Source organism: Akanthomyces muscarius, chromosome 3, assembly GCF_028009165.1.
Source record: "Akanthomyces muscarius strain Ve6 chromosome 3, whole genome shotgun sequence".
Classification (NCBI taxonomy): domain Eukaryota; kingdom Fungi; phylum Ascomycota; class Sordariomycetes; order Hypocreales; family Cordycipitaceae; genus Akanthomyces; species Akanthomyces muscarius.
The window spans coordinates 3,443,650-3,460,804 of record NC_079243.1 but is presented as its reverse complement, the minus strand read 5'-3'; the positions used below and the strand labels follow the sequence as shown (position 1 = coordinate 3,460,804).

At 51.1% G+C, this 17,155-nt stretch overlaps 5 protein-coding genes across 5 annotated transcripts; 4 read left to right on the top strand and 1 right to left on the bottom strand.

The window, feature by feature from the left end:
* Positions 1-684: 684 nt before the first annotated feature.
* On the top strand, positions 685-2,425 carry LMH87_002497 (uncharacterized protein; the record flags this gene model as incomplete). The annotated part of the gene is made up of 6 exons (XM_056193964.1): positions 685-775; positions 839-1,129; positions 1,193-1,465; positions 1,521-1,647; positions 1,700-1,829; positions 1,883-2,425. The coding sequence occupies 6 exons, from the start codon at positions 685-687 to the stop codon at positions 2,423-2,425; spliced, it is 1,455 nt and encodes a 484-aa protein (XP_056050949.1).
* Positions 2,426-8,570: 6,145 nt separating this feature from the next.
* Positions 8,571-9,830, top strand: LMH87_002496 (uncharacterized protein; the record flags this gene model as incomplete). The annotated part of the gene is made up of 5 exons (XM_056193963.1): positions 8,571-8,643; positions 8,712-9,401; positions 9,461-9,587; positions 9,647-9,703; positions 9,749-9,830. 5 exons carry the CDS (start codon positions 8,571-8,573, stop codon positions 9,828-9,830), a joined length of 1,029 nt encoding a protein of 342 aa, XP_056050948.1.
* A 1,087-nt stretch (positions 9,831-10,917) lies between these two features.
* On the top strand, positions 10,918-12,196 carry LMH87_002495 (uncharacterized protein; the record flags this gene model as incomplete). The annotated part of the gene is made up of 2 exons (XM_056193962.1): positions 10,918-11,558; positions 11,620-12,196. The coding sequence occupies 2 exons, from the start codon at positions 10,918-10,920 to the stop codon at positions 12,194-12,196; spliced, it is 1,218 nt and encodes a 405-aa protein (XP_056050947.1).
* Positions 12,197-12,595: 399 nt separating this feature from the next.
* Positions 12,596-12,888, bottom strand: LMH87_002494 (uncharacterized protein; the record flags this gene model as incomplete). The annotated part of the gene is made up of 2 exons (XM_056193961.1): positions 12,596-12,798; positions 12,855-12,888. The coding sequence occupies 2 exons, from the start codon at positions 12,886-12,888 to the stop codon at positions 12,596-12,598; spliced, it is 237 nt and encodes a 78-aa protein (XP_056050946.1).
* Positions 12,889-14,029: 1,141 nt separating this feature from the next.
* Positions 14,030-16,798, top strand: LMH87_002493 (uncharacterized protein; the record flags this gene model as incomplete). The annotated part of the gene is made up of 1 exon (XM_056193960.1): positions 14,030-16,798. The coding sequence occupies one exon, from the start codon at positions 14,030-14,032 to the stop codon at positions 16,796-16,798; it is 2,769 nt and encodes a 922-aa protein (XP_056050945.1).
* Between the last annotated feature and the right edge of the window lie 357 nt (positions 16,799-17,155).

Below are 17,155 nucleotides of genomic sequence, written 5' to 3'. Positions count from 1 at the left end.
TTTCGTGCGATTTGTTCAATCACCCTCACGACTGTAAAGACCCTCCTCCTTGGTCTCTTTCAACGCACACAGGTTCTGCGGTCCAGAACGCTAATTGAGGATGAAAACGTGTCTTTGTAGCCATACACACTGCAAAACCCAATGACACAGATTTTCGCAGCGCTAGTTTGATAGAGTGCTCCTACGTAATTGCCCATGCAGGCTGTTTATCAACGTCCGCTAATGATGCCTTTGCCATGTTTGATGCACTGGCGATGCCCCACAGCGGAGTCGGAGTTCTTCCCGGTTCAATCCAGACAGAGTATTGAGGCACGGGGCGGAGATTCGACAAGACATTGGACCGCGTTAGATATACTATCGCCATCGGGCTTTGCCTTCGTGCTGTCGCCTGCATTCATTATTGGCCAAATGATTCAACTGTGGCTGCGAGCGATCCGCATCTGCTAATAAGCAGTCAATCGGCAATTTGCACAGCACTTCTTTCCGGTTCGCACACGGCGACATTGCCAACGGCGCCTGTAGAAGTGCGATTATGTGTATTTATCACTACCAAGCGCCAAGGACACAACCTCAAATATATATAACGATGATGAACTATGCAGAGGTCTGGCGTACTTCTGATACAGATCCTCCAGAGACATGTCAGCTTGACGGCTCATTGCAATTGTTGACGCGTGCACCGAAATGACAGCCTGGGCAGAAAAAGTCAAGTTTACGGTCGTGGCCGGTGCCGGATTCTTCACAGATGGGTACATCAACCTTACTATTAGTCTCGGTATGGCTCCGTTCTTTCAGCAGTCTTGCCAGGGCTAGCTCAGGCGGCTGACGACCAATCTAGTTCTCCCAGTTCTCGGCTATCTCTACTTCGAAGACGACGAGGGCAGAGTCCCACATGTTGACAGTGACATCATGAAAGGCTCGCTGAGCTTGGGAATGATCGTGGGGCAAGTTGCCCTCGGCTTGCTGGGCGATGCGTGGGGTCGTCGCGCAATCTACGGTAAAGAGCTCATCATTACGCTCTTTGGGACGCTCATGGTTGTCCTTCTTCCCTGGAGAGGACTGTCTCCGCGGGCCATCACAGCTTGGATCTCGGTTTTTCGTGTTGTGGCAGGAGTTGGAATTGGAGCAGGTTCGGCACCCCTTCCCTGTTGTCGCACGAGTGTGTAGCGCCATTCTCACAAGCAGCGTGTAGATTACCCGTTGTCGTCAGTTTTGTCTGCCGAGAAGCAGCCATTAGGTTCACGAGCGGTTCAAGTGTTGACTGTCTTCTCCTTCATCGGGCTGGGTAACTACGTTTCCAGCATTGTGTTTCTCATCTTGCTACGCGCATTCAAGACCGCAGTATTCGACGACGCTCGTGCGCTGGAGTGGGTTTGGCGCCTGCAGTTGGGGCTGGGAATGGTTCCCGCAGCGCTGACACTGTATTCACGGCTTACAATTTCGGAAACCAAGCCGTATCAGCAATGTAACTGTCTGTGACTCCTTTCTGACAAGGCATCGACTGACGCATACATACACAGATGTTTCCAAACAAGGGGACGAGCCTGACAGAACTGTCCGCCACCAGCTTCAAGACTTTAGAGACTACTTTGGCCAATGGAAGAACTTCAAGGTTCTCTTCGGAACTTCTGCAGCATGGTTTCTCTTGTAAGTCGTGATTCATTGTCAATTGCCAGCATCCACTTACTCTTTTTCATAGCGACATTGCATACTACGGCATCAACTTGAACCAAAGCATCATCCTCACTAAGATTGGCTACGCAAAAGGTCCAAATGCTTGGACAACACTATGGAACATTGCTGTTGGAAACATCATTATTCAGTCCGCTGTCCGTGAAGTTATTGAAGCATCCGACGTAGGCCACAGCTAAATAACGCATAGGGCTATCTTCCCGGCTTCTACATCGGCATTCCATTGGCAGACTCCATCGGCCGCATCCGACAGCAACTGTACATGTCGTGTTGTGGGTGCGTTCTGTACGCAATCTGGGCGGGCATATCGGTTCCGTCCGCACACACTTCAACGGCAGGCCTGATGGTCATATTTGGGCTCTCGCAACTAGTGGCCTGCGTTGGCCCGAATTGCACGACGTTTTTGTTGCCCTGCGAGGTATTCCCTGCTCGTGTGAGAGGAACTGCGCACGGCATCTCTGCAGCTATAGGCAAGTGTGGCGCGGTGCTTACAGCCTTTGCGTTCGGCACGGTCACCCAAAAGATTGGACTGCCCGGTGTTCTTGGTTTGTTCTCTGTCACAATGGCCCTGACCGCTGCTGCGACGCTTCTCATTCCAGAGCCCGGTGGCAAGACCTTGGACGATATTGAGACTGGCTTGCGTTGCGGTCGAATCCGTTCATTCATCACCAGTGGCCGCCTCCAAAACGACAAGTCCGAAACAACAATTCAAGGTATTAGCGACAAAACTTGAGAAAGTGTACTCACTCAGTGGTAGATTCGGATTCCTAACAGTATTTACGCTACGGCGAGGAGCAGCCGATCGTATCGGATATTGTAGATGTAGTGATACTGGTACGGTAGGAATGGAAATGAGCGGGCAGCTGAGCGGGCTTACATGAGGAATGTGCAAAAGTGTTATCCCAGTTCTCTTAGTACAGCCAGGCAGTCTCATGTATTCTATCTTATCAATCGAGTCCTATACGCAGTAATTCGCATTCCATATCTGTATTTTCCTGGGGTCATTATGGTCACTTGTTAGGACTCATGCTCTGCATAGCCTCTGATGATGGCAAGTTCATCGCCTCTGGCTAGTAAAATATCATGGCGTGTGAGTGCGCTCACTACGCCCTTCCTCCCAGCAAACCAGGTATGAGGTAGGAAAAAATGCCTCTTAACCTCGATTGCGCTGGCAGTCCCGGGTTGCAAAGCCCCGGCACGGCGATACTCTTTCAAATCAATGGAACAGATCCATGAATCTCTGCTCAGAAACACGAGTGACCCCAATTGGCTCACACCAATTGTGTGCAATATTTCCGAGCTTTCCGTGCTTATCTCGCAGAACCTCGCAACTCCACCATCCTCTCGTGCGCCCCGAACCGACCCGTCTCGTGCATGGCCCGGTGCCGAAATGGAAACTCGGCTGTCACTCTCCAGGTCGTCCTGTTTTTGCCCACTAGAGTTGGGAGGTGGCATTTCCATACCTTCCAGGGCCCCGATATATACGACTTCTCCTGAGGGATCAAACAGTTCCAAGAAGATCGTGCGCCTTACCCCAGTTGCGCACTCCATCACCTTCCTCGGATATACAAACTGCCTCGTGTCAGAAACCTCGAAAGCGTATTTTCCAACTACCGATAAATTATTCCACGCTAGACTTTCAACAGTGTCGCTGCTAATACATAGCGCATGAGCTGCACTTGTTGGATGCTGAATCCACTTGCGATCAGCTTGCGTGGATGGTCGAATGTCTAGCTTTCGTTCGTGAGGCTCCTCGTCGCTGGTCATGTCGACCAAAAAGTCGGAGTCTGCGGTTGATAGTAACAATTTCTTAGCTTGCTTGTTCACTAATAAGTCAGTGATCGCACCGGCCGCCCCAAGACGGACTTCCAGAACGAGCTCGGCCGCTGTCATCTCGCCCAGGTCGCGACCTGATATTTTGTACATTAGAATGCGATTGGCCAGATCAATGCTCACAACCCAGGGCCCTTGAATGGTATCCCAAGACTCTAAATGCCTGATTGACACGCTGTGCTTGTAACATGTACCCAGGCACTCGGCAGTTGAGCTACTGTAAGACGCTACTGTGCCGTCGTCTTTTCCACAAAATATTATGTTGGCCTTTTCAGGAGCAGAAATTGCAGTGATAGTAGCTGTGGAGCTGATTGACGTAATTTCAACAGTCGAGGTACTCGTAATTCCACTGCTGTCATCGCCCAAGGAGTCTCGCAACATTGCCTCTGGCTCCCAGACCGTGCATCTCGTACCTCGAATATCCGCAAATATGAAACTGTCTCTGGCAAAGCATAAGCTTTTGATGAATGAGTTCTGTGATTTGACTTTGTACAGAATCTTGAGTGTGTCGAACTCGAACACTTGTATGATTCCGTCTGCGCCGCCTGCGGCCAGCAGCCCGGCCATTCGGGCTGGCTGCCAACGACTGGCAGTTGGCACGAAAGCATTCTACCTGCCTATCCTCTATAGGATCAAGCAATGCCAAGTTTCCATCGAGGTATATGGCAGCAAGTAAGCCGATGTTGGGGTTCGGGTTGAAGACCATGGACGTGACCGGGTGAGTAGATGTGTCTCCCGTCAGTAGCGTTTTGCCACAAGTACCAATAATTGACGCTTCTTCCGTGTCCCAAACTGTAATTGGCCGACCATTGTATGCAACAGCTAACATCTTATGCGCTTCGGATAAGGCCAAAGCTGTAGCTGTACCGAAGGTGGGCTTGCCATCTTCAGCATGCACCCAGCTCCTCTCTATGCGTTGTGGGTCGTCTTCTGCTGTTATATCCAAAGACACTATGAAGTTTTTCTGGCTCGCCACCATTAAAAAGTTGTCTTGGAATTGAAGCTCGAGGGGCCGAGGGGGGCTTTTGAAGGAGTATACCTCTTGACCGGTTCGTAGATTCCAGAGCCTTACCGAGTTCAAGCCGCATGTTGCGAGAAAAGCAGTCTTCTTCTTGAAGGCAATATATTTAACACTCTCGCCATGCTCAAAAACTCTGTATTCTTGGTAAGAAGCCAAGTGGTATAGAGACACAGCACCGGTAGTCAATCCAACAGCCAAAAAGTCTTCACCATAGCACATTGAAGTAGGCTGACCACGACGGAAGTCTATTCCAAGGAGCCTATCATCCCACTGCTCATTAGCACTGCCCAAAACTTTCAACCTACGACTTGCACTAGTAGTCTTGTGTAACCGAGAGTTTGGTGGACAGAGCGGTGGGATGATCGAATAAATAGCAGAAGGCACGGCGGCAAGAGCTGGGGCGAACATCGCAGTAGCTCTTGCCATATCTCTCGGCCATTGTTGTAAATCTTGCACTCTTTTATTGACGGGTGAGTACTCTGCTGCACACGCATTGGCGTATGCCCGAAGATGACTCGAAGATCGAATAAGTTGTTTGAGATCCTTGTTACTGGCAATAGCTTCAATCCAGGTCAAGACATTGGACTTGAAGAACGACTCAACAAGACTCAGTAGGCCGATCGATGTGGGGTCAGCTTTAGACAAGTGATATGAATATGCATAATAAGTATACAATGCGAAGTCATCTCTTGAATCGATGCTCGTGGAGCTCCGGCGACGCATCACCCTTGGCGGGCGCATTTCGTCGCCAGCAAGGTATTGCAAGCAAATCTTCGCCATGTGCGTATGTGCTTCTTTCGCATTGACCGAAAATTCAGACACTAGATCTTCGCTCAATAAGAACTCTCGCGCTGTCTCGTGTATCATATGCACTCTTCCAGTTTTGTCAATAACGACAAGTTGGCCACATAGCGCAACGATGCTCTCTCGTAATTGCGGGATTATGTCGTTCATATCCAGTTTCAAAGCCCCATTGAGCTCCGAAACAGTCATCGGTCGAATAGCACATACTGTCCAAAGTAAGACTGCTTTTGCAAGTGTCTTACTTCTTGGAGCTGACTCCATAACCGACAGAGTTCGCTTGTACAAAGGCTCCATGCCTTTTGGTACATCTTCAAGGACTTTCTCGGCATCATTAAGCGTGTGACAGTTTGTCAGCTCTTGGAGAACCAGTATTGTCCACAAGAAAGAACCTTTTGACTTGTTCAGGATACGTTCTACAACCGCATCTCGGCTGTTCGTCTGTACAGCAGGAAGTGCTTGGATCTTGCTTTCCACAATGCGGCGGATATCTGGCAATGTGTCCTCCTCAAGAATTGATAGCCTAGATAAGGACGTAATAGGCCGTGAAGAGAGTCCTTGATTGATCAACGGCGTGTCGCGGCTCAGAAAGAGAATTTTCAACGGGGTTCTCGGTTCGAGGCTGGAGAGGATCGTGTCGAAGAAAACGCTGGTGTTCGAACATTCATCAAGTGCATCTATGACAAAATAATGCGGCGATTTTATCTGCTTCAAAACTCCAGACTGAAAGATCATTCGCCAGATCGTTCGTTCATCCATGTGAGCAAGTTGAATGCCATCTGCCGACTTTTTCAATAATTCCTCGCGGCAGCCTCGATCAGTATCTGCCATCTGATATGCCCAGTGCCGCAAACAGCGATGAAGTGTAGACTTCGATTTGTCTCCGTGTTTAAAGAAGAAAAAGCTGCAGAATTTTCCAGATTGACGTAGATGCTCAATGATGAAGCTTGCCAGGACCGATTTTCCACTAGCAGGGTTGCCTTGAATCCATAAGATCTTGGGCTCTGCCAAGCTACCATCCTTCCAGACCACAAAATCGTTTTTGCGTAGGATCCATTCGCAAGATGAGCGTTGGCGTAACTCACATAGTCGAGAAAATTCGTCATCTAGAACATCCGCGGCTTCCAAGTATTTGCCGACTTTCTTCATGTCCCGAGCTTTCGTTTCAACGTCTGACTCTTGGGCAGAAACCGAGACGGTGTACGCAAGAGCATTGCGCAACAACATGTAGTTAGGGTCCAGAGTTGAAGCAAACTTGCATATGGAGCGATGGTCTGCCGCCATCGGCACTTGGTTTTCTCCAGAATAGCCCAGTAGTGCAGATTCTGGCTCAACGATGAGGGAACCGAACACCTTCATGTGCTGGGTTTCGTAAAATGACCACAGGCTCAAAGCCGTGGAAACATGCCTGAAATCATCATTGATGACTTGAATTGCAGAAGAGTTTGGACTTAAATCGCCGACGTAGGACCGATCATATGCCAATCGCACAATGTTCTTGAGAAGCTTGGCTGAATCCGCGCCACGATGGGGCGTCGCCAGGAAAAAAATTGCCGTAAATCTATTGGCGAGGGAAGTATGTATTGTGTCGTGTTTTGCAAGCATGTAAGCCTTCTTAATTACCAGGCCCCCCAAGCTATGACCAATAGCCACGATTTTAGTATCAGAATTTGCAAGGAATGGTGAGGTGCTGATTGCCGCCAGGAGACCTTTGCCAAAATGGTGGATGTTTAGACAATCCCCTTTGCCTTTGAGATAGTCTGAGCTATATCCGTAGGTGTGTATCCGTACACTGTTAAAAGCGACATCCTTTGGCAGCCATTCTTGGGGCCAAAAGTTCACCCCCGATGTACTCCATGTCTTCTGTGAATCGCCGCCCAGCCCATGGACAAAGACAAAGTCGAATGCAGGATTGTCGGGGCAGTGTAGTGGGCTTAGCCCCAGGTTTCCACGCGACCTTTCTGGCTCAGACTCGGAGGATGCTTTGGAGTGCGATTTGGAGAGCGAAAATAAGCCTTTAGAGTTCACCGAGCTTGGGCGGCTCGAGGCTGTGTCTGATAGCTCTATATTCGTGCGTCTCTGTTTTCGAAAGAACTGGCATGACGGCACATTATGATCAGTTACGGGTTCCGCTGGAGGCGCGTTCTGGCCGTAGGCTTACCATTCTGCGCCATATATTATTACCGAGCTCATCGGCCAGAACTCGCACGATTCGCAGCCAAAAGCTAGTCGTACTCGCCGCGGCTTTGCGAGGTCAAGCACGAGCAAGGTTGCACAACCCCGCTTGGGCAAGGAGGCGAGAAATGCGCAACGGCTGGCTGCCGCTGAGGCTACACAGGACTCCTCAGCAGCAGCCAATCAGCCCAAGGCTTTCAGCTGCTGTGTTTCTCGCAAACTTTTCCCAATCTTTGTGTTTCGCCGCGTTTCTCATCTTCATCCTGTGGCTAGCAAGCATAATGCAACCCCAGACGTCATTGCCAACCTTTGCGGTCGGAGACCATGAAGGCTTCATGGAGCTTGCACTGCTAGAGGCACAAAAGTCGCCGCCGGCTAGCGACAAATTCTGCGTCGGCGCAGTACTCGTTAATGAGGATACCGGCCAGGTCCTTTCCACCGGATTCTCCCTCCAATATCCGCGTGATTACAAGGGCGACAAAGGGACGACGCACGCGGAGCAATGCTGCTTCATCAAGATCGCTGACGAGAACAATCTTGCGGAACCATTCATTTATCAAGTTCTGCCTCCCAATACCGTTTTATACACGACTATGGAGCCATGCAATAAAAGATTGAGTGGCAGCATGACATGCGCGACACGTATTCTGCGACTAAATGGGGCTATCAAAACCGTATATGTCGGCATTCGGGAACCTGGTACATTCATCGCCGATAATGACGGCCAGAAAAGATTGGAAAGTGGCGGTGTCAAAGTCGTTTATCCTGTCGAGCATTGGCGGGAAAGAATCACCACCATATCCATGGCGGGGCATTAGGCCTTCCTCAGACGCGCCGGATCTACATTTGCTAGAACTCAAGGGAACTGGAATTAGATACATGAAGAATTATACAACGATTGCTCAGCCACTCAGCCGCTGAACTGCAGCCCGTTCGCAAATGGCCGTATTTTTCGTGGCGACCTTACAAGCCCAGCAGCCCCGCATCACGCCCGTTCCGTCCAGCCCAACCTTCCACCTGCACTGGCATACAAAGGATTAGCCGTAAAATGAACTATAACGGCCAAAGAGAGTTTGAGTTCGGCTCTGGTAACACCAGAATCGACCCTGCTGTGCGCAAAGGTCTGTGTTGCGGCTTCTTCTGCCTCTTGCCCTTGTTTTGTTCTTGTGGCCTGACTTTACACGCATAGAATTGCCCATCGGGGCCAAAGTCACAGCGACGGAAGGCTTCGATGTGAGCTTTTGGGCCAAGACGGGGCGTATCGATATAGAACTGCAAGATGGCTCGCCTCAGTCGTATTTCATCAAGGTGGTATCCGCGGATCTAGGCAAAAACATGGTCATGGGCGAATTTGAATCGATGGAGACAATGTATCGTGCCGCCCCAGACTTCATTCCACGACCTGTCGCATGGGGCCAATATGCCGAGGTGCCAGATACATATTTTCTCTTGGACGAGTATCGCGATATGATTGACGACATGCCCGATCCAACGAATTTCGCTTATTGGCTTGCAAAGCTGCATCAACGAAACCCATCCCCGTCTGGCAAATTTGGGTTCCACATGACTACGTATGCTGGCAATTTGCCTCAGTGGGTTGAGTGGGAGGATAGCTGGGAGACCTTTTTTGCCAAGAGCATGCAGTACGCTTTGAGCTTGGAGATTGAAAGAAAAGGTCAAAGTGCAGAACTTTCTGCATTGTCCGAAACACTGTTTGACAAAGTGATCCCTCGCCTTTTGCGACCTCTGGAGAGTGATGGAAGATCGGTAAGACCATCGCTAGTTCATGGCGATTTATGGTATCGCAATTCTGGAATCGATGTCAACAATGGCCAGCCCCTCGTCTTCGATGCTTGTTGCTTCTATGCTCATCACGAGTGTAAGTTTCCATCGTCGAGATGCTACCCGACATCAACTCACAGTACAATTCTCCTTTAGACGAGTTCGGCCAATGGCGACCGCCGTGTAACAGATTCGGGGAGGAATACATCGCAGCCTACGTTTCACAGCAGCCAATCTCCGAGCCAGTGGAGGATTTTTTCGGTCGATTAGATCTCTACAGACTGTTCGTTTTATTACTATCAAGAAATATTGTTCTCTTATAGCTTACTTATCATCATATAGGCGCTTCGATACCCACGTTTCAGCCCTCTTTTTCGAGAATGCTGACCTGAGAAAACAGTAAGACATCATGACCTTTACTGTACAGTGTAGCTGACGTTTTAGGGTCATTGATGTCATGCGCGATCTCGTTGAAAGATACGGAGCTACATCTGCAGAAATCGGCTGGCAGGATACAGCAATGTGAGCCAGAGCTCTTCTTCTCGCTATACCTATCTCTGCAGAGCCCAGTTTGGAGCACACCAAACTCTATCTGAAAGCGTTTCAGGGAGTGTTGTTTCTAGGTCAATACAGATCTAGTACATATAATGTAAAATTTATCCAACAATAATGAGCGGAGGATACCAATGACATTGGCTCTTCTGGGTATGTAATTTTCGCTGTTTCGAAACGCCGACTCGATCAAGAAGGCTGTCCGAACTAAGCGAAGCCACTTCATTCTAGGACTATCACGATTTTGAGACAGAAGAGCAGCGCGGGCGACCAAAAACGTTGCAGGCGGGAAAGAGCTTGCTCCAAGTACATGTTGCAGCGCCATACTTTGAGCACAGGGCTAAATAGTTGCTACGATAGCGTCTGCGCTACCAACAAGACTGCAAGCACTATCAGAGGTAGATTTGTAGTGGGAGAAGAGCCGAAAGGCCCCGAGCAGTAGTTATAAGTTTGCGGAGGCTCAACCCCCCTGTACTGTTGGGTAAAGGTACGAAGCGTTTTTGCCTCGAGACAAATGGCAGCCGCGCACTTATCAGCAAGGCGAGCATTTGCGCAAGATAAGTGATCCAGATAAGTGTTGGAATGCCTCGCGAGAGAAAGACCCAATGCTTTGCTTTTTTTTTTCAAGACACTCTACCCTGTCATCCCGACAATATTTTTCTCTGTGATAAAACCTACCCAGGGACGACCGAGCACACAATTTACATGACACCACCATTTTTTTCGGTGCCGTTGTAGCAAGAAGCTAGTATTGATGCTGGCGCGGTAAAACAACTGCTTTTAAATCCACACGTGAAAATCACACGCTGGCAGCAAGCCATATCCAAACTTTCGTCTGATTAATAGGTGCCGTCATCGGGGCGCGTGCTTGGGAGTGGCCGATTGGGCAGTGGCAATTAAGACGCGCCAGCGCGTCTCCGCCAGGGGAGCGTGAACGTCAATTTCAACAACACCATCTACCCGCGAAACTGATTCAATTTTACGCGCTGCAGCATTTTTTTTTCTCGTCGTGGAGAATCCATTATATGTCTTGAAGCAAGTTTCAGGAAACGTCAATCACCATGCCACGCAAGCGTGCTGCCCCGGCTGAGAGCGCCGCGAGCCAGGCCAAAAAGGCCAAGACAACGACCGAGGCCGCGTCCAAGAAGGCCGCGCCAGAGGCGGCCGAACCAGCGGCGACAGAGGCGACCTTGACAAAGGTTCCTGAGAGGTGGTCGGCCGTCTCTGTCTCTGCCAATATTGCCAAGGGACACGAGGAGCGGCTGACCAAATCCGATGAGGCTTACGCGTTTGAATGCTGCTGTCCGCCTCGTTTCGAAAGGCCCGCTGCGTTCGATTGGGAAGATGAAGACGATGACGATGAGGATGAAGAGAAGGACGAAGAAGATACGGATCAGTCCAAGTGCGACAGCGGCAAAACTTGCATGTGCCGGAAGAAGGCCGCGGACCACCCAGACCACCCCTGGGCGCTTAGTATGGCTGGAGAGCAGCTGTACCTGTCCCAGTTTGTCCTGGCGAGCTTGCGCGACCCAGACAACTTCAGCATGTACACATACAACGACCACTTCGGCTACGGGCTCATTGAGATGCTGCAGAACATGATTCTTGACTTTATGGAGTCTCCCAATTGGAGAGAGCAGTGGTGCATTGTGGAGGCCGCCGTCATGTGGCTCCTAGACTCCGAGGCCAATGCGATGATGCAGTAAGTACAGTTCTGGAGAGGAAAGCAAGGATGAAGTTGCTAACGAGCTGCGGCAATGTAGGGTTGACGACTCGGACACTGTACGAGACTCGTATAGCATGATTGGCCGTATGTTCCTCAGCATGATTGCTCGCCTCGATCGCGAAGGCGTCATGGGCGAAGTGCTGAACCTCGGCACCGTCATGGCGCTGTATATCAAGCTGGCACAGCATGCCCGCGACAATGGCCTGCTTGACGAGGATGATGCGGAAAAGGTGGCTGATGGCATTGCATACACGCCGAGTCGCTTTGACGACTACGTGCTTGCGTACTCTAAAAAGCATGACATTACCCTCCGGGGGCCAAAGGGACTCGAGGGCTTCATTGACGAGTGCGAAGAAGTAGAATTGCCGTTATCGACTTCCAACAAGTGCGACCCATGGAAATGCGCAGCTGCCGTTAAGAAGTACAAATCGGAGCATAGCAGCAGCTCTGCCCCGGGATCTAGGACGACCTATAAAGGGATCGGTGGCGACCACTATGATATTTCGAGCTGGATGCCCGCCGACCGCAAGAAAGCTAGCTTTAGCGGCAAGGACCCTTTCACCAGAAGTATGATTAATTCGATCAAGGAGGGCCTGGTGATGCAGCTTGCGTAGGGATGGGTGTAACGAGCACTGGGATTCTGGGTATCTTTGTATCTTATGACAATTTGTACAGGCTTTGTATATGTAATATTGGAAATAGCCCAAGTGGCTATACTTTGGTCAGAAAACTGTAGCTGAACCGTGCACTGTTGCTCTTGGAACCTGGTAGTACTGAAAACACTGGTTGGTATCTTTTGTTTGTGAGATGGAGGATGTCTCTTCTGGCCCTAGTTGCCACATGTGAGCATACACAACTACCATGGCCTATAATGGGATGTCGTTCTAATTATATAAAGAGAGCTCAGTCTAAAGAGAGCTCGTTCAACTGTACGCAATCAAATCGGGGCCCGAGCCTCACGCATGTGCAGATGGCGACAGCGTTCCAGCTCCTACAGCCCAGGCTTCAGGTCCTTAGACAGCTTTCTCGCCCTGGTTCTTGGCTACCTCTTCTGCCATTTTTCGCAGCTCGTCGGCAGCTTCCGCTACTGTCAACAACCACTTCTTGAAATCTTCTGGGTTCTCTCCTTGGGGTGGCTGTGCCTCGTCCCGCGTGCTCATCACGGCAGCATTGACGGGATGGCCGTCCCCCGAAAGCGCCATTGTAGACAAGGCAACTGCTCATGTTGTTAGCCAGAGTCGCTTCAAAGAGATTGAGAGTTTGTAGACTTACAGGTGAGGACGGCAGCAGCAGTGAAGCGAACCATGTTTGCGAGACGCTGATATGATCAATGGTTCTGGTCAAATCTTTTGCGAAGACGCCAATAATGTTGGAACGTGAGAAGAAAGAAGCTGTCAGCTAAGTGAATGTCCAGTTGGATTTTGGCCTAGTGTCTTCTTCAGAGGCATCTGGTCAGTCTTATAGCCTGGAGCAGGCGAAAGCTCCATCGATCGGTATGCCGCGCTTGACTCGGCGCATGCAGAGAAAAAGGCGCTGCTCTGCTCCGCATAGACAAATAATTTATTTTCAACATGCGTCTTGCCAAACATAGCCCCAAGGCATATCGTATTTTGACTCGCTATTAGCGGGGAGACGTGCGTGTGTCGGCAGATGCCGAATAGCTGGCTACACCGTCATAGCTATAATAGGGCATGATAAGTCGTGGCGCAGATATATCAGCAGTCTCGTAAACCACTTAGTCTAACAAAAAAGGAAGCTAGCTGAAGCAACTGTTATAGTAGCCTTTCCATAATCAGCAGCCAAATGCGGTAGAAGATGTATCATGCTTGACAGTTTCATAATTAGTGGGCGGCCACATCACTACGTCGGAGACACCGAATACCGGTAAAATAGAGCATAATTATGCCGCGATGTAGCAGGCATTGTGCAATTCTCAAAAAGTCTTGGCTTCGCGTTGAAAAGACGAAAAAGGAACCAAGGTACTGTAAGCAACTCGGAAGTAAAGCAACCGAGGGCGTCTCTCAGTTCCGACAACACGGCAGTTGGTGATACCTTAATGGCACCATTAGCCGAGTATGACTCAAATGCGTGGATGCATGCGCATCAGGGAAAGTTTGGCTCTCTCAATCGGGCCCAAAAGTCGGGAGCGCAATACTGAGTAAAGCTTTACTCTCCTCAGGACCGCTCTGTGGGACGCTTCATGCCGCCGACTCACGCCGATCTGCATAGCCAACAGGTGGATGAGAGAAACTGGTTTGACTTATCGACAGCGTCGTGAATCGGTCTTTGTTGAGTTTCTCGGACTATGGCTAGAGGAATCTGGTAGAAACTGCTATATATGTCCTCATGCTGCCCTCCTGCCATCAAGAGCTCATGCACATCCTGCATTCATTCATTCTTTAATCTGCTACAGTCATAGTCTCTTGACTGACGCTTGAGCATCTAATATGATTTTCTTTCAACCTGTGCTAGCCATCTTGGGCTGCGCCATCCTTGCGGCTGGCTACTCCATCCCCGGCTCCGTCGAGCGCGTATACTTCTATTACGCCTACAAGCTGGACTTCCTGACTCCTGGAGCTCAGGTAATTGCACCAGGTTGTCCGGGAGCAAAAGGCAAGGCGTGTACTCTGGACGAATTCATAAGATACATCAGCCAGAACTCTGAAAAGCTGCCGAAATTCTCCATAACAACTGAGGAGTACCCTCCCGTCGCGGCGACTGCCCAGAAAATTGCCGATGAAGGCTTGACTGGCGTCATCGATGTCAACAAAGTCGTCCAAGACGCCAAAGGCAATTACGCCACTCTCCTCCGTAAAGTAGGGGATCGGGTTCTCGGAAAGCTGGAGTCGAGCCCCAAGGACGCAGCAGAGCTCGCTAACTTCGAAATCTGCAAGACAAACGTCTTTGAGTCCATGAAGGCGGTATACAACGAGCGTATGCGTGCAGCCGTGGAGTCGTTCAAACCGTTTGCGGGAGAGGCTGAGGCCTTCAAAGTTGTTGAAATAGAAAAAGGAAGAGGCAAAACGGTGAACTGGGGGGAAACAGTAAAGGCGAATCCCGGAAAGACCAAGAAAGAAATCACAACAGCCTGGAAAGAACACATCGCAGGTGGCCACGAAGAAAATCTCCGGATGCTCGAAGAAAGCGTCAGGACAGCAAAGGACTTGGTGTGCCCAGCTGGAGGCAGTAGACGGAGGGCCAAGAGACAGGCCGCGCTCTGCGGCGAAGCTATTATCCAGGATCCATTGCCAGGGCCCGACGATGCTGCAACCCCTCCCAAAGGTGAAGATACTCCAGCTCCTCCCAAGGGCGAAGAAGCCCCAACTCCTCCCAAGGGCGAAGACGCCGCAGCTCCTCCCAAAGGCGAAGACGTCCCGGCTCCTCCAAAGGGGGAGAAGATTCCCTCTTCTAAGCTAGGGAAGGCAGCAGAACTGGCTGAGACGATTTCGGAGAAGGAATTTGCGGAAATCGCGGCCAAACGTGGGCTATCGACCCTAGCCAAGGAGAAGTGGTCCATGTCCCTATCGGATGTGCGCACATCGCTCAAGTACGAGCGGCTCACACCTGCTTCGCCCAAAGTCAGCGGCGGCGGCTTCAAGGGACCTTCGGCCGGTGCAGGTGCAGCCGCGATCGTTGGCGGTGCCGTATGGGTATATGGGGTTGTCGATGCTTTTACTCACAATGTGACGGCTCTGGACCGCGCGGCGGCCGTGACGGCAATCATACCCTTTGTCGGCTGTGCCGTGCAGACGGCCGCCGAGGTGGAAAAGGGCGACGTCAACGGGCTGGACTCTGCCATGTGCCTCCTTGGTGACGGACTCTTGCTCACCCCGGCCTTCCCGCTCGGCATTGCCATCCACGTCGTCCGAGCCGTCATGAGCTTCTTCAAGCCTCCGCCGGTGCCCACCCTGGAGGACATGCAGAGCGCTCGTGACAAGACCTGGAATAGATTCCTCGACGATGACATTTACACGTACATCTACTCGCACCCATCGTACAACAACGTCACTGACCACCCAAGGCGCTCTGAGGAGAAGACCTTCGGGGAAAAGCTGGAGAGCGCTCTCGCCATCGAGGAGCTGGCTGTTCAGTCTCAGGGCGCACAGACAATTGGTGCCGCGAGCGCCAGTGCCCAAGAAGACCTAGAGGCCACTGTATCTCCTGAGGAGAAGGCCGAGATGGAAAAGGGCATCCTGACGGCCAAGGAACAGATCTTAGCGGCCATGGACAAGGAGATTGTGCGCCGGCAGCGCCAGCTGCTCATGACGCTGCCCAAGGCGCTCAAAGAAAGCCACGACATCTCGCTGCAGCCCACGGCCGATCAGTACAACAAGGACTTTATCGAAAATGTGGCCTCGGAGAAGATGGTCAACACATACAAGAAAATAAGCTTCGTGGATCCCGACAGCGGACGCCAGTTCGACGACGCAGACGAAGTCCGTGCTAAACTGAACGGCATTGCCACAAGCCTGCGCCAAGCACCGCCGGCGCTGCCTGGTTACTTCGACCTTGCCTACATTGTCGGACAGTCGCGGGCACTGGTGTCGCTGAACAATGCCACGCTGTCTCCCCAGGACTACATGAGGGAAAAGGTTGCAAACCTGTCAGAGTCTTCCGTGCAATTGCATGCTCTACATCACACGCTTCAGGTTGCGCGCCTGCTTACCAAGAAAACCACCGAGGACAAGCTTTCCACAGTCTTTCCAAACGACGACGCGCAAGGCGCCAGAGAACTCCAAACGATTGTTGCGATGAAGTACGGAAGACTGCACGACGACGCGAAATTCAAGTGGGCCGACGCGAAGTTTAATGGCGCAACATCCTTCTTCCTCGACGAGCAAATGCCAGGACTGACCCGATATCTCACCCATCCGGAAGTCCCTCCCAGCCTGGAAAAGACAGAGAGCACTCTCGTGGTCTCCCTTGTCATTGGTCTGGGCCAGTCCATCGTCGAGAGCCTGACCCAACATGCGGAGGCGCTCGGCGAGCGCGAGGAGGTAGGTCTCGGCCAGGTCATCATGGACTTGGCGGCCAAGCTCCAGGGCATGGTGGGCGAGTCCGACTCTCAGTGGGCCGCGGCAGTCGAGGCGAGCAGGAACAAGTACAACAGCACAGCTATTCCCAGCCCTGACCCTGCGCCGGCCGCCAGGCTGAGGAGGACGCTGCCCCGGTCGAACTCTGGGCACCGAGCGCAACTCGGGGTTTCTGCGCAGTAGCTGTGGGTGCTGCAGATAATGGGGGAGGTACTTGAACAGTCAAACAGTCGTGGCAAGTGGATTGGAAGAATGTATTCGCTTCGCGTGGGGGGGATGGATGATTGGTCGAAGAGTGCAAGCTACCTCACGTTTAGACTCGCTAAAAGTCATGTACTGGGAAGATAGATACACAAAATGTGCAAAATTCTTGTGTCTCATAGCTTGTGCATACGCACACAATGCACGAGGCCACGATGTGGATGTACCTGCTTCATTGCCATATGTGCTTGATTTGAAAATAAAGTGTGGCCACTTGCACACAAGTGACTCTAGCGCCCACGTGAAAACTGCTCGATCGTGGCATGCGGACGAGGAAGG